The sequence below is a fragment of the Mytilus californianus genome, unplaced genomic scaffold (assembly GCF_021869535.1).
Source record: "Mytilus californianus isolate M0D057914Y unplaced genomic scaffold, xbMytCali1.0.p SCAF_2, whole genome shotgun sequence".
In the NCBI taxonomy this organism is placed as follows: Eukaryota; Metazoa; Mollusca; class Bivalvia; order Mytilida; family Mytilidae; genus Mytilus; species Mytilus californianus.
In genome coordinates, this window is record NW_026262668.1 from 3,422,493 (window position 1) to 3,439,569 (window position 17,077).

The window sequence follows — 17,077 nt, forward strand, 5'->3', positions numbered from 1 at the left end:
CAACATTTCCTTTTTTAGTAGTCGTCGTGTTACTCCTGTTTAATGAAAATAACACTTTGTAAATTTCTTGCGTCCAAAGTGTTTTTCTAGATTAGTCTTCATCAAGAAAGCTTTATTAGTCTTTATCAGGAAAGCTTAAACCTAAGCCACGAATGAATGAATATGTAGAAATGTATGGTTACCAAAAGTGACGAAAAAGAATCGCAAAATTCGTCAAAGTTCGAATTTGCCTGTGGGAGTTGGAACCTTAGTTTCATAATAATTTCTTATTTTATAAACGGGGCATTTGAAAATATTTGTTCAAAATCGTGACTGCCGAAGCACTGACTATAAAGCTGATGATACCCTAAAGGACTTACAGTCTACTAGCAGCGAAAGCAACCCAATGTTAAAATACGCTAATAAGGCAGCACATAATAAAATAGCTGGTCCTAAAAGAATTCCGAGCATAAGTTATGGCCCCGGAGGTCGTAAAATTTCGTCATACATTTTGTTCATAGGCGTGATGCCTCCACACCTTCGTATCATAAATTGTCAAATATCTTGGAAAACTATTAAGGGCAAAGCAAAAACGATGTCGAATAGCATTGACGATTGAAGACAGGAATATCGAATTAGCATAATATGACGAAGGCAATGTATGCCTTGGAGTAGAAAACCCTTAGTGTTTCGATAAATTCGACACTTTATACATAGTAAATTTACCGTACTTGATATAAGTGACTCAAGGGCTACCATGGCTAACATATTGTATTTTCTGTGTTTGAAAAGCCTTTCTGGATGGATTGTTATCAGGAACATATCTTTAAAGAACATGCCTTCCACTAACCCTCACCTTTTTTTCATTTATCTACTATGGTGACCACCTTTTGTCCAACATTGCAACAAAATCAGAAGACAATATTGAGATATGTTAGAAATATTATTGAATAAATTCAAAGCTGTTAGGATGGATTTCAATTAGACAATTTCCGAACAACTACTAGTATATATATCATCAGTAAATTAATATAAATAGTAGAAACAATAATGTAAAGATTCAGATTAATGAATATCGAAATATGTATAAAGTATTAACACAAAAATGTGCAAGTAAAATTCTTAAAAACAACGAAAAGATGAAATGAAATATGAGCTTCTAAGATGACAACTAACTTGCTTTAAATGTGAGACAATCTAAGAGATAATAAAATTCTCTGCTCTAAAATGATCCGTTTTTGTTCAAAGGGGTGAGCAATGAAGAGGTCTCAGATCTTCGATTGTTTCATTTGTATGATTTTCTCTCAGTGGTAAGTCGAAGTTTTATTTTTTATTTTTGATAGTGTATTTTATTCTTACTGATGCAGTAAAACTTATAATCGATCAGCGTAAACGCGAGTATATCGGACAGTTTGCATAAATATACCAGATTAAACTGTTCTGGACATCATCTATAGTTATGTGTTTGTTGGGGTTATGGTGATAAAAGATTTGACTTCACACAGCCAAGTTTTAAGTTAGATTAGCTGACTTCTGCATTTAGTGAACGGGAATCGGGGAAGTTCATAAAAATAGGATGTTATACACCCACGAAATGTAAGTCCAAGTGTTAATGTCATCAATGTTTGTGTATCATACCTATCAGTTGTAGATGGAGGTTTTTAAAGAAGGGGAAGATAGAGGGTTCAATTTGGCCTACATTTTACCTCTTATTTTAATTTTTGATTTTAGACTACAAACAGTGAAGAATAATTAATTCATCATCATATAAACAATCATAGATACCAGTAGGGAACTGATACCATCCAAACGGTAAGATCCATTAGTTTTGTTATTTTGAAGGTTTTGAAGGTACAAATCGGCAGCCATTTCAGCTTTACATGAATCAACTGCTACAATGAATCTCAGCATTTCCGTATTGTTCCACTGCATAGCCATTTGTTTGATCAATTCGTATACGTCACCTTTCATGCATGGATGCTCTGCAAAAAGGACCTGAAGTGTCGCTTTGCATTCAGATAAACAATTACCGAACGGTTTACAATTTGTCATTACTTCATCCTTTACACGCTTTGTTTCATTTACATTGACAAATATAAAATCAGACCATTTGCAATTATTATGTTCTTGTTGAAGCCACAGATTACATGCTGAGATATCTTTCCATGCTATGCACGTAGAGAATGGCATGTTTGCAGCAGGGTAAAAAGCCATGAATCCGAAACACATCTCGTCACTTGTAGCATCACCATAAAACGTTGTCTTTGGCCTTGAGAGGGATTTGAACTTGCATGTCGTTACAATTTCGTCTCCTGGAAGCACTTGAATTGCAGTTAAGTACCTAAAATTTACATTTTAAAACCAGTTGACATTATTTTGTTACAAAAATCACAATTGCCAAATCAACTAAAACATGAATGAACTCTACTGCGTTTCTATTTTTACGTGTTAAGTATAAGAACTTAAATGTTCAAATACCGAGCAAGAAGTATAATGACTGACATTGAATAATAAGGTCAATTCCATGAATGTGGCGTACAAAATTATAAACCTGGTAACTTTGGTGAGTACTTTTTTATGGTTACTAAAACATGAAAAAAGGAGATGTGGGAAATACGTCGATGAGACAACAATCCAACTACACAAATAAACAAAACACAAAAAGAGAGTATTATGCAGTCTTTAGACAGGTATCAACAAAATATGTCAAGCCGATATCGTGTCCTGTCGAGTTATATTATTTGTCAAGAATACACTATCAAAAATTCACATTTCTTATGTGGTAGCGAATATGATGCCCTATACATTTCTATTGTTATCTAAATCTAATAATTTTGGTCAAATACTAAAACAATATAGATAAAAAGTATATTGAGGAAAGTTTATTTCACGATAACATTGATCACTTTTAATTGTAACTTGATGAAGATGAATTTCATGTTAACTGTGACGAAAATACCTCACAGATTACTGCTTCGTCCAATCATATTTGATAAAGAACCTGTATTTGTAAATGGTTGGGCCAATTATGCATATTTTACATGTTTTGGTAAAATTTGACATCGGGGAGATCTTTAATCAAAATATATAAATTTGTGTTTGTTGAACTATACCGGTATATCATTTTACTTCAATTTGAATTTTGGTTTTGTTAAAGAATGTTCTTCGTATACATGTTTTTACATGTACTCCTCTGTTGCAATCTTGATCTTTCTTTTTGGACACTATTAGTTTGCTCATATAGTTACCAATACGCTATATTATTGATATTGTAAGAACCTCAATATACACACATGACACTGTGAAACTGTGTCATGTGTGGTCAAGATTGATAGACTGTTTGGAAACAGGCTTCTTTAGAAATAATAATTCAAGGGTAACTTGTCTACTATAAAAATATGAACCTTTTAGATAAGTTTATTTAAAGGATCGATAAGTTTACCCGGATCGTTTCTAAATTATCGGGCTCGGTAAACAACATCTCCGTAAAAATTAGGATGTGCTATCCCGTTTGAAATAAGTTTTCTACAGGTACAACAATTTTCCAAACCAAATCTTTATATCTATGGAAGAATTACATGTTTCGGTATTGTAATTTGTGGTAACAAAATCCCTGACTTAAGAATTTACCAGTAATACATAGATTACGTTCATTGAAATCCAACACGTCACAACAGACAAGGGCAAAGCGAACGAGTTGTATATATAAACACTGTAAGATGGTGCCAAAGGAACATCACCGTCCAAAAAAAGAAAGTTAACAATAGGTAACGAAAAATCGTCCTTTTTGCCGTAAATTTTAGTGTAGAGTTTTCCGTGTGAAACTGAAATATCTAAATCGAGGAAAGGACAGTTATTACCGTTTATATTAGATCTATTTAAAGTAAGTTCCTTTTGGGTAACTTTCGGCAGTATATTTAGAAAATTCTTGAATATAAAACGAAAAAATATCATCAAAATAACGGTAAGTGTTGTTGAATTTATCAATTAAATGCAATTTAGACGGGTCTTTACTGAGTTTGGTCATAAACTTTGATTCATAACAGTACCAGAATAAGTCTGCTATTAAAGGGACGCAATTGGTGCCCATAGGAATATCTACAACCAGTCGATACACTTTATTGCCGGAACGTACATACATATTGTCTAAGAGAAAATTAGCAGCTTCAATCATCTCATCACACCTCCAGTAAGTATATCTAGCATATTTACCTTCCTCATTAGAGAAGAAGGCTTTAAATGAGTTTCAGCAAATATATTTGCATTCAGATTTACCAAACGTCCATTTAATTATATAGGAAAACTTTTGTTTGATAAGATTGTGTGGAAGTGTAGTGTAAAGAGTTGAAAAGTCACAACTTTCAACAGAATCAAAAGGACCATCAAAAGCACGTAATTTATCTAAAACTTCCAAAGAACTTTTTACACTCGAAAAATAGTTAATTCCACTATTTTCATATATTTTATTACAAAGGTTAATGATAGGTTCTTTGAAAGTAGTTAAGGGACTAGTTAAAATCACTGAAAGATTAGTTGTTGAACACTTACTAGAGGCCGGGATGCAACGAGATTTTAATAGGTTTTTTTTTGTAGTTTAGATAACCAATACATAGTAGGGACCTTCAAATGTTCAGAAGAGGCCTTAAGCTGTGAGGTGGTTATTATATTTTTGTTTACTATATGACTCTTTGTGGAGCGCAAGGACTTGAATGTAGAAGAATTTAAAATTTCATTCTTAAGAACGTCCGTGTAGTATTTATAGCAAACCATCACCACATTGTTGGCTGCTTTTTCGTCCGGTACAAAAACAAACCGCTTTGAAAGTACTTGAAGTTTGTTTCTTATTCTAGAAATAGGCGTATTATATACTCTTTTATTTATTTCTGAATTATTTTCAAAATGTGATATTCTAATATCCACAACATTCATACATGTATTTAGATAAGACTCCAGATATTTTTCCCGTTTACACTAATTTTTACATTACGATGAAAGAGCGTCTTTTGTGACCTGACGACACTGTTTCCAATCTATTTCAGACGGAGGACGATATTTTGGTCCTTTTTTCAAAAAGTTTTAACCTCTCGGTCTTGAACGATATTGAGGTCCCCCGTAATAACATGGCCATAGGGATCATATTCAAAATTTGACGACTCACAGTCTCAAGTTAGAGGCGTATTATTTTCTACATTGACGTCTGATGTTACTGGCGTATAATTAGAAATTAAACTTTTGCTGTTTTTTTTTGTTTGTACACGAAATAATGGATGGTTCTAAATAAAATAGGGAGGTATAAAGTTTTGAATGGTAGAGTCATTAAATATACTCGATAAGTTGATGAAATCAATACCTCTGTTAATATATTTAATTTTCAGAAAATGCCGTTTATGATCGTCAGGTTTATCGATTCACGGGAACAGCCTATGGTGGCAAACAAGCTGTAATTATACGCGAGTTTTCGTAGAGTGGGCTGAAGAACGAGATTTTGTCACACTCCTTGAAAATATCATGTCATTTACTGGTAGATGACCAAGTTTACATAATAATTGATGCCTACCATTGTTTTTAAATATAGATAGGAGATCATCAAGTGTATAATTTGTACGATGTTTAATTCGTTGATTACGGAAGTTTTAGATATGTTCCCTTGTCCTAGTATATTGTCATTCAGACCAAGGGGATATGCTGTCTGCAGTCGTTTAATCCAAGAAAGTTCGATAATTTTACGGAAATCTTCAAATTGTTTATGCAATTGCCCTTGTAGTCGCTACTAGTCCATATTGTCAATTTATCAACAGGAATGCAAGCGATGAATCACTAGTAATTCAAACTATCAGAAACGAGGTATCACGTGTCCAACAAGCAGTTACATGTGGGAAAAGTGTACAGAATTTAGTTTTATTCCATATGCTGAAAAATCATAGTATCGATAAGCAGGAACCAGGTATCTAACAGATAAAAAATGAACATCTTTATCAAGCTGTTGGTCAAATATTAAGGCATTCTGTTTAGTAGACTGAACAAATGTGAGACGAAAATACTAAGCTCATTCAATTAATTAACATCTTCATAGTGTCTGCAAACAGCAAGAGGGTTTCAGCCAAATCCGAAAAGTGCTCACACAGTATAACTCACCAGTATCAAGCTGCTGACCAAATATAGAGTTGTTCTGTTTAGTAGTTTTTGTGAAACATATAACAAAAATATTTATTGGACGAATAGTCGGACAAGATGGTTGCAAAAATGTCCCTATTTTACGAGACGGGTATAATTGCTTGCAAATAAATTATGAGAGTTTGTATTATATATAGACATAGATGAAAATAGTAAAAAGCAAGATAAATAACGTAACTCACAACTCTGTTTTTTAGATTTATATAGCTCAATGAAACTTGATTTGTATACTCACTTGTTCTCTACAGGACTGTCATAGTTATAAATAGCATCATTTGTAAGTTCTGTATAAAACACACCGTCTCTGTATACCTGAATACTCATTTCATGTCCTGAAATTGTTTGACAACAAAATTATATTTATTCATCAAATCTAGCTTGTTACAAAACTCACCTAGAATCTTAGAAAAATAGAGAAGTGTCATATATTACAATTAAAGGATTGGACACACAGATGTGTGTTCAAATACAATTCATATAATCTTTTTTCTACTCAAAGGAGGACATTTTACCAAAATGAATTAAACCCAAACTAAATACAGTATTGGTTTGTATTAACATATTACCACGAATGGAAACAATCTATTAACATAATATGTAACAGCGTTCAATAAGTTTATTTATAAATCAAAGGACAACTTCTGTCGAGTAGGTACGTACATCGGAATACAACAAAAACTTTGAACTATCGTATACAACTACCGACTCAAAATTGCCAAACCATGCAATATAACGTACTTTAATCCAATTTCAACGTAACCAACTTCATTTCCTGTTTTTTTAATCAATGACAGAAACACAATCAAAATTTACCAACAACGTCCACTTCATAATGGTCTTAGGTCTTGAGTATTAGTGAGAAACAAAAGTACTATACTGATGTATAACTCCTTAATCAATATATATATTTGTACAATATATATACAGTACAAACCAAAGAAAGAAAACGACAGAGTACCCTTGGTGATTACTTTTTCCAAAGCGCTTCCAAATATACATTCAATTCTCAGAAAAAATCTTAAAATTCTCCATCAATCTAACAGGTTAAAGAAAATATTCCCCGATCCGCCTATCGTAGTATTTAAACGCGACAACAACATAAAAGATATCTTATAAAATTCAGAATGGAAATGGGGAATGTGTCAAAAGGGCAACAACCCGACCATAGAACACACAACAGCTTAGTACACAAGAAGCATAATTTACAATTTTATAAACAAACTAATGGCTGTGGACCATGCGGTAAAAATTGTGCATTATGCTCACACATAATTGAAACCAAGGTATTTTGTGACAACACCGGGAAAGAATATACCATTCAGGGACAAATAAACTGTAAAACCGTATGCGTTGTATATGCAATTAACTGTACAAAATGCGAAAAACTTATATATGTAGGACAAACAGGTGATACACTTTATCAACGGATGCTATTGAACTTTTCAAAAATACGAACAACCAAAACAGACGATCCGGTAGCAAACCACTTCATTCAGCATAATCATTCGATGAAAAATTTAAAAGTTACCGCCGTAGAAAGAGTATTTGGAACAAAAATGTACAGAAAAACTAAAGAAGCCTTTTGGATAAAAAAATTAAATAGTGAAAATATTTATAAAAAAAAAAAAAAAAATACGCGGCAAATAAACGTCATAGTAGTTATTATAATGTAATGTATCCAAGCGATGTAATTGTTGTTTCAATGTTGTAATTAATTCAAATGAAGAAGGCCGTAATGACCGAAACGTATGGAAAATTGTGTTATAGTTTTTATTATATATATATATATATATGCAAACACAGGATAAAAAAAACTGAGGAAATAGCACGACTCCAAACGGATCGAGACCAGGTGCGACCACATGGTGTATATTGCTATACATGAATATCACTCCTCATGCGAATCCACTCTCAGTCAGATATCACGAAAGGGAATAGAATACAAGCAGTAAATTTACAGAACAGATGACTTTTCTGGTATTTAAGATTTAAAACATGTCGCTTTTGAGTTGAGACATGAAAGGATCGTATCGGTCAACCAACTCGAGATCTTAAATTACTTTTTTTATACAGTACAAACTAATTGTAAACCACTAAAATATAATAAATTACATACATCGCATCATCATAGTTCGTTTACTGCCTTTTGATACCCAATGAAAAACAACCGTATAATTTAAATGAACATGGAATTATATTAATGAGTTCAAATGAAAAAAGTAAAATAACAAAAAATACCGAACTCCAAGGAAAATTCAAATGAAAACTATTTATGTTACATCTAGATTGTTAAATGCTCAGTTTTAATTGTTTGTCAGCTATATTATGCATGTAACGTATACGACTATACGACTATACGACTATACGTGATTAAATAATACAGCAGTGTGCAAAACTTAAGACCTAATGACATTTAAAACACTTTTTAAAGGGAATATGTGCGTTAATGGCTTTTATGAATTAAAAATGAATTATTTCATCAATTTATTTTGGTTAAAAAGGTTCTCATTAATGTAAGTTTGTTTTAATATTGCCAATAATTTGAAAATCACCAGGAGTCTAGGGCTCACGTGATGAATGAATTTTAGAAGTGATAAATATCAGAATTTGTGTGTTTAATTAGTTTTATATCATAAAAGACGTTAGTTTTAATTAAAGGAATCAACACAGCCTTGGTCTGTAATAAATATATTCATCCTTTATGTTTTGAAATTGCAAATTCGCATAGTATTGACATCAGTTTTTGGTTTGAGAAACATCAAGCGTTTGTAGTTTTTTAATTCAGGTTTTCTAAAATAAGAAATTATTATTACCTAAATAATGCATATGGTTTATAGCCCAAAATATGTTAATTGGTTCTTGTATTAGTTTCCTTGAACATTCTGAATAGCATTTTCCAACTACTGTGTAACTCTGCTGTCCAGGTGGAATTTCAATATATGACTGACCAGTCTGCAATATGGCAGCATCATTTGCTCGAAGTTTCGGAGTATAATAAAGAGTAACTCCCGATGAATCTTTCCAATCCGCTATTAACTGTGGATTGTTCCAGTGAAACTATGAAATGATAAAATTGTCATTTATAACAATAAATCTTTTTGATAAACATATTTTTCTCTCTTTCTCTTCAACAGCAGTTATCATTTTTTTTGAACAAAAATCAATCATAATTGTTTGATACTTAAAGCAAAATACGAGGAAAAGTTTAAATTGAACATTTTTCTTCAAATGCTTGTTTTGTATCCTAAAGAAGCATTTGTTCAAGTTTCATTACATTCCATGGAGATTTGACAAAGTAAATGACCTCAATTTTAACTTTTGCTAAAGAAAAAAAAAGATAAACTGACACACTCCGATCACTGTACTGACGAACCATAACTTCGAAGTCATTGTGACATCAACATGTTATGATTGTTATAATTAAGCAAAGCGTGTCATTAAAATAATAGTTAATAATAGTTTTAAACGAAATGAACAACTTTACTCAAAAATACATTTGACAAAGATCGACATTGTGTGGCAAACATTAGTAAGGGCGTGGGTGTTGGTCATATCATAACATCGATGTGAAGGCAAATGTTTTTTTTATATATTGTTCTTGTTAAATTTGTAAAAGAGATGAATTGTGTTTTTTTTTCTTTTATATATAAAACGTGTGAAGGCCTAATGCAAAAATGTTAAGTTCTGAAGAATGTTATTATACATCTTTATAAAACTTCGTGATCTAAAATATCAGAGGAACTACGAGTGGGAGAATATAATTTCTTCTCTGTTTGTGAAATCCTATCTTAAAGATTTTTCTACTTTCGAACCTCTAACGCGGCCTGTTTGAATCCACTTTGACCAAAACGGAATCCCATTGGTCCATCTATGCAATATCCAGAAAATCCAACCGCCCATAATCCGATGAGTTTATTACAGCTACCACCTGCTCCCATGTCACATTTTGTAACTGTATTGAGCTGTTCGTCTGGCACTGGGGCCTCTGTATAAGTATAAACATATATTTAATTTCTTCTCAGATTCAAATGAAAACTTATTTTATCTCGACAGTAATTTATATTTGTATCTCTAGTTTTATTGCTGAGGTACTGACCCACTCATGAATATAAGTACTTAGAAGAGAGGCAAAATATACCAAAGTGACATTCAAACTGTAAGTCGAAGATCAACTGATACAACACCAACAGTAAACATAACACAACATCGAAAACTAAAGACTGAGCAACATGAACCCCATCAAAAGCTGGGGATGATCTTAGGTGCTCCGGAAGGGTATTCAGATCCTGCTCCACATGTGGCACACGTCGTAATGATGTCAAAATAAGGAGTCCATTATATAACACTACTAATACAACATTTTTTTATCAGATGTCAGTGGTTCAGTTATTATGTATAATAACTGGGGAATTGCTCCAACTTAACGCGATTTTTTCAGACACTGTCAACTTTAAAAATGAGGTTAAACATTCAGTAAGCATGTCAAGCTGACATAGTTACAGTGTCCTATAGGACACTACTGAAATATCAAAAGTGATAAATAACGAAATATAGTCAAATCCACATTACGTCAACTGTGCTTGAGTGAGTTGAAATAATGGTTCTTTAGTTATTTCTAAATTTATCAACGGATCATCTAAGAATGGTATATTATAAATTATGTCATATGAAAAATATGGATGGTATTTTTGTCTCCGATTTTGTGCATGCTTCAAGTTATAAATTCCTGGTGGAATAACAGACATATGTTTAAACTTCAGCAACACCTTGCAAGGAAGGTACAAAAGAAATTATGTGTGAACCGTAACAACTTTGCACATTTTTTTTCATGTATATACATTTAAAAACAAACAACTAAATTGAAAACAACGTTCAAACCTATGAATGCGTTGGATAAAAAACCGCAATTTTTATACGTGTGCATGCAAAACAAATTTCTTGGTAAAGGGATCTGAATACAGCACAAACAACATTTTCCAAAAGACCAAATGAGTGAAAAGGTATATTTTAACAAAACGCATTTGACTAGCAGGTCGAACAACTGATGTTCTTAAACCCTGCTGACTGCCATTGTATTTATTACCAAACAGAAAACAAAAAACTTGCGGAAAAGATGGTATACCGCAAACATGAGGTGCAAAATTTTTACACCATATCCGAATTATGACAATTAATGTCTTTTCAGTGATGTTAGGAATCCAAACGGTATTTGGAAGGCCATATAATTTACCTCAATTTAGGATAGACTCTTGAATTTTGAAAGAGTCGAAATTGGATGAACGGATCATATAAACCCGAAGGCAAATATAATACAAGCCCAAACGAAAAAATATAAACAAGTCTAAATTGAAAACAACGTTCAAACCTATTATTTAAAAACAAATATATGTTTATTAAAAATGACTGGGTTAGGCCTTTTTGTTGTACTTTTAATAATCTACTTGTGAAAAGTATTTGTTTGGTTGTATGTAATGAATTTTATTTGGACTATTTGGCTACTTTTTATACATCATTGGCTTTTAAATATTTCGGCATTGGGCATTCGTAATGACAATAAATTCATAAAAACGCTGTTGTCATATTGTACCTACCATTCGGATCACATCCGTAAACTAATAAATGATGCATGACCATCTCATTATCTATGTAAGGTTCATATGCCACCAGATGATAATCTTGGTCAGAAGGAAGATTGAAGATCATACAGGAATACGTTGTTTCTTCAGCTGGCACTGCCGTCTGAGGAAAGCGAATGGTTGTATTCAATGTCTCTGAAAACAAAATCGTACGACGTAAATGTCCAGGTGCATAACTTAGGATTTTATGCATCTTATGTACGTGTTTTTACTTAAATTATAGTATGGAGTTTCGAGATATTTGTAAACTTTTAAATTATAGAGAAATTTTCATAAAACAGTCGATTGTGGTAAGTGCAAATACAAGTGGATCTTTTTTGTGCAGAAGCATATATTCCGCCGAAAAACATTCCATAGAATACGTGTGCATGCAAAACAAATTTCTTTGTAAAGGGGTCTAAATACAGCACAAACAACATTTTCCAAAAGACCAAATGAGTGAAAAGGTATATTTTAACAAAACGCATTTGACTAGCAAGTCGAACAACTTATGTTCTTAGACCCTGCTATATATATATATAAAGGATACAGGCTGATTTAATAACATCAAAAATTCACAGTACTAAAAAATAAAATATATGGGTCAAGTGAAATACCTTTCTAATGAATCATAACAACAGAGTAGGTGTGTTCGAATAAATTTTTTTTACTAAAAGTACTTGACGACAGACTTTACAAGTGGATCTTAAAAATGCATAACTTAAAAAAAATAATTTTTATTGTGTGTTGTCAAGGGTAATTATTCTTCAACCTCTGAACATGTTTTAGTCTCCCCTTCCACGAAATATTTGATTAGAACTTTTTTAAATGTTTTGAACTTTCGAAAATTCCACCTGACAACCGATCAGACAATAGTTTTAAATTGACTAAATGCAGAAACGTACATTAAATGATGATCAATAGCTAGTAGACACGTTTGTCTTTTAAAAAACAACTGGCATATAAGAATCATAGTGGTGCTATGTGGATAAATCTATCGGTTTTCAAGAGCTAAATTGGCGGCGCGTCATCCCTACAATGGCACCCATTTTTACGATTGTAAAAATGAGCTGGCGTAATGTGGAAATAATTTTGACGAAGTAGAATCCCGACTTTGGCGTTTGTTTTTGTTACACTTCAGTGTTCCTGTTGTTCCTGTGTTTTCCTCTTATAGTTGATGTGTTTCCCTCGGTTTTAGTTTGTAACCCGGATTTGTTTTCTCTCAATCGATTTATGACTTTTGAACACCGGTATACTACTGTTGCCTTTATTTAGTTACCTTAACCTCACATCATAAATTCATAAAAAAAAAAAAATCATTGACCTTGAACTAAATTTTAAAGTCATAAAGCAAGGACCTCAAATCAAATGACCCTAAGTCTCCACTATATATGGGAAATGAGTTCTATCCCAATACAGCTAATTTTAAGTATTAGAGGGGAGGAAACTCCCATCAAATTTGAACGCCCCCTTTTAAACAGAATATATATGATACAACATGTCGCAACTAACAGTCAAGTGAACATATTTTGTCGATATCTTATACGGTTTCTAAAAAGAAGCAATAATAAGCCAAAATCTAAATTTAAAACCTGACCTTGACCTTTGACCTTGACCTTTGACCTTGGCCAAATTTTCTTTTTTGTTGGACCAAGGAACTCAATTTAAAAGACCCTATGTCTCTATAACTTATGGTTTATCAATTATAATTACATTATTCTTAAGATCCTTAGGATATAACAAGCGAATTGGTTAAATTGTTTTTGTCTTAATCTTGTACGGTTGCGAAGGAGATGCGTACACAAGAAAAAAAGTGTTTGAAGAGATAACTCTTACAATAAAAAGTGTTCGGTTCAACAGGGCCAGTTTCAAAAGCGCAATAACTGTTCGATATCATATGCAAAAAATCTAAGCGACATCTTGCGAAACCACTATACACCGCAGGAAAAAAAAATTTGGCGGAAGAATAAAAAATAATAATTAAAAACTAATTGTTTAGAGAACAATTGATCGTCTTTCCACCCAAAATAGACATACCTAGGCAGGACAATGTTAACTTTTGGTTTAAAATGTCAATTTTGGTAACAGATAGCAGCTTAATTTATGCTGATTCCGAAAATATATGGTTTTTATTTACTTTTACTAAAAATAAGGGTGATAAGTAGGTACTTCCAGTTTACAAAATGCTACTTCCTAATACATTAGAACCTTACTTGACACTGGTACCATAAATATAAAGTTTTAGTTAATTGTACATGAAAAATAATGCAAAAATGGTTACTTTCGGTTTATGAAAGGTCACTTCCGATTGACCTATTTCAAGGTCATATGTTTGCAACCCAATGTGAAAGACCCTATGACTTTATCATGTACCAGTAAAAAGTTAAAGCAAAGGTCAAAATCTAGAACGTCAAATTAAACTTTGACCTTGACTTCAATTTGAAGGTTATAAACAAAGGACATCAAATCAAAAGATCTTAGGTCTCTATTATATTTGGTTAATGAGTTATATCACCATACGGGTAGTTTTAATATCATAGGGTCGTTAACTCCCATTTAATGTCAGCGTACCCTTTCAACCAAAATGTATGTGTTACGACATGTCTCAACTAACAATTAAGTAAAAAATATGTTGACGATATCTTATACGGTTTTTAAAAAGAAGTGAAAATAAGCCAAATCAAAATTTGACCTTGACCTAATTTTCTATTTTTTTTTTTATCAAGGACCTCAAATCAAATAATAATACTGCGCAAGAAAAAAATTAGGCGGAAGAAAAAAAAAATTAAAAGGTCTTTCCACATTAAATTTCTAAATAATTGATAAGTAGCTACTTCCGGTTTACCCAAAGTTACTTTTGGTGTCCAATCATAGATTTCTTCATACTGATCGAAAAAATATGTGGTTTATACATACTTTTTACTTTAAAATGGGAGATAATTTCTACTTTTGGTTAAGAAAATGACATTCTCGGTCTCATATGATAGCTTTCTTTGCACTGATTCCAAAAATATATGGTATCTATATACTTTTCTTTCAAATAATAGAGATAATTAGCTACTTCCGGTTTACATTCGGTGTCATTAAAAGGTTATTGTATGCTGATTCTAAAAGTATAAAGTTTCTAAGTATTTTTCCTTGGAATTACTGCAAAAATAGCTTTTTCCGGTTTGTACAAGGTCACTTCCAGTTGATATTTTCAAGGTCATGTGCCAACCAACCCTTTGCAGAAGTCGCTTTGACTTTATCATGTACCAGAATAAAGTTATATTCGATTTACCTTAAATTTTAACATTTAAGGGGCAATAACTCCTATAAAATATCATCAGATCGCTTCGGACTGAACGCACCATTTGTTCGTCTCAACAACCCAAAAATTTAGCATCAGTTTTTTTATATGAAATTTTTATAGTATAAGAGAGAATGGACACACAAGCAAAGGGCATAATTTGGAAAATGACCTTGACCTTTGACTTTGACACTATTTTTTTGTTGGTGTACTCAGGACCTCAAATCAAAAGACCTTAAGACTCTATCACTTACGGTTCATGAGTTACATTTATATATCACTTATGTCAAATACAAAAGGGGAAATAACTCCCATATGGAGTGCCAATATCTCTTCGGTTAAAATTGACCGAAACATCCTGTAGATGTACCGAGCTATTTAGTAAAATAATTTTGTCATAATCACTTACGGCTGCGAAGAAGTAGTGCACACAAGAAAAAACAGTGTTCGGGGAGATAACTCTTACAAAGAAAAGTGTTCGGTTAAGCGGTGTCAGTTTCAAAAGCTTCAAAAATTGTTCCATATCATATACCAAAAGTCTAAGCGACATCTTTTGAAACAACAATACAGCAAAAGAAAAAAATTAGGCGGAAGAAAAAAAAAATTAAAAAAATTAAAGAAGGTCTTTCCACCCGAAACGATATCTTTTGATACGAAAATATTAAAATCCAGTTTAAAATGTCATTTCCAGTGTCAAATTATAGCTTATTGTATGCTGATTTAAAAAATATATGGTTTCTATAAACTTTTTTTTAAATAAGGAATATGATTTGTTACTTCCGGTCTGAAAAATGTCACTTCGGTATAATTATTTAATAGTTTACTTGAAACTGATTCCAAAAATATATTGTTCTATATACTTTTACATAAAAAAAGTATAAAAAATAGCCACTTCCAGTTTAAAAAAGGTCACTTCCGGTTTGCTTTTTCAACGTTATAACCTAATGCACAAAGTCCTATGGCTTTATTGTGTATAAATATGAATTTAAAGCAAAGGTCAAAATCTAGAACGTCAAATTTACCTATGACTTTGACCTTCTTTTCAAGGTCATAAACTAAGGACTTCAACTCCTAAGACCATAGGTCTTTGATATGTATGGTAAATGAGTTTTATCACTTTAATCATAATTATAAAAATAAGAGGGGCAAAAAATCCCATTTAACGCTACGCGTCCTTTCAAACAAAATTTATGAGTAACGACATGTTGCAACTAACAATTTAGTAAAAATATGTTGCCGATATCTTATACGGTTTTTGAAAAGAAGTGAAAATAAGCCAAAATCAAAATGTAGAATTGACCTTATTTTCTTTTTTTTTTGGTCCAAGGACATCAAATCAAAATTTCCTAGGTATCTATCACTGATGGTTTATCAATTACAAATGCAAATCACTTATATCAAATGCATAAAGGGAAATACCTCTCATATGGAATCTCTATACCACTTCGGTCAAAATTAATCAAAACATCCTGATGATATAACGAGCAATTTGGTAAAATAAATTTGTCATAATCTTTTACGGTTGCGAAGGAGTAGTACACACAAGAAAATCAGTGTTCGGGGAGATAACTCTTACAAAATAGAATATTCGTTTCAGCGGTGTCAGTTTCAAAAGCGTATAAACTGTTCGATATCATATACCAAAAATCTACGCGACAAAGTTTGAATTAACAATACAGCAGAAGAAGAAAATTAGGCGGAAGAAAAAAAAAAAAAAAATCAGAACAAAAGCAAAAGGTCTTTCCACGGAAAAGTGGAAAGACCTAATTAAAAACCAAGTGTTCAGAGAACAATTGAAGGTCTTTCTACATTACATTTTTAATAACTAATAAGAAGCTACTTTTGGTTTACTCAAAGTTACTATTAGCGTCCAATCATTGGTTTCTTCATACTGATTAAAACAATATATTGTTTCTGTATACTTTTGACTTAAATATGGGAGATAATTTTCATTTGGTTAAGAAAACGTCATTTCCAGACTCATATGATAGCTTTGTTTGCACAGATTTAAAAAATATAT

The 17,077-nt window shown here is 32.1% G+C and overlaps 1 protein-coding gene across 1 annotated transcript in view; it reads right to left on the reverse strand.

Annotated features, from left to right (window-relative positions):
- Window positions 1-1,663: 1,663 nt before the first annotated feature.
- The window catches only part of LOC127729067 (tyramine beta-hydroxylase-like), a 62,647-nt gene continuing 47,233 nt past the window's right edge, over window positions 1,664-17,077 (reverse strand). The window contains exons 5-9 of the mRNA XM_052236716.1: window positions 11,745-11,924; window positions 9,966-10,138; window positions 8,967-9,210; window positions 6,389-6,485; window positions 1,664-2,320 (exon numbers count right to left, since the gene is read on the reverse strand). Coding sequence (XP_052092676.1) covers window positions 1,732-2,320; window positions 6,389-6,485; window positions 8,967-9,210; window positions 9,966-10,138; window positions 11,745-11,924 — 1,283 coding nt within the window. The 3' untranslated portion in view covers window positions 1,664-1,731. The remainder of the gene's footprint in view (window positions 2,321-6,388; window positions 6,486-8,966; window positions 9,211-9,965; window positions 10,139-11,744; window positions 11,925-17,077) is intronic.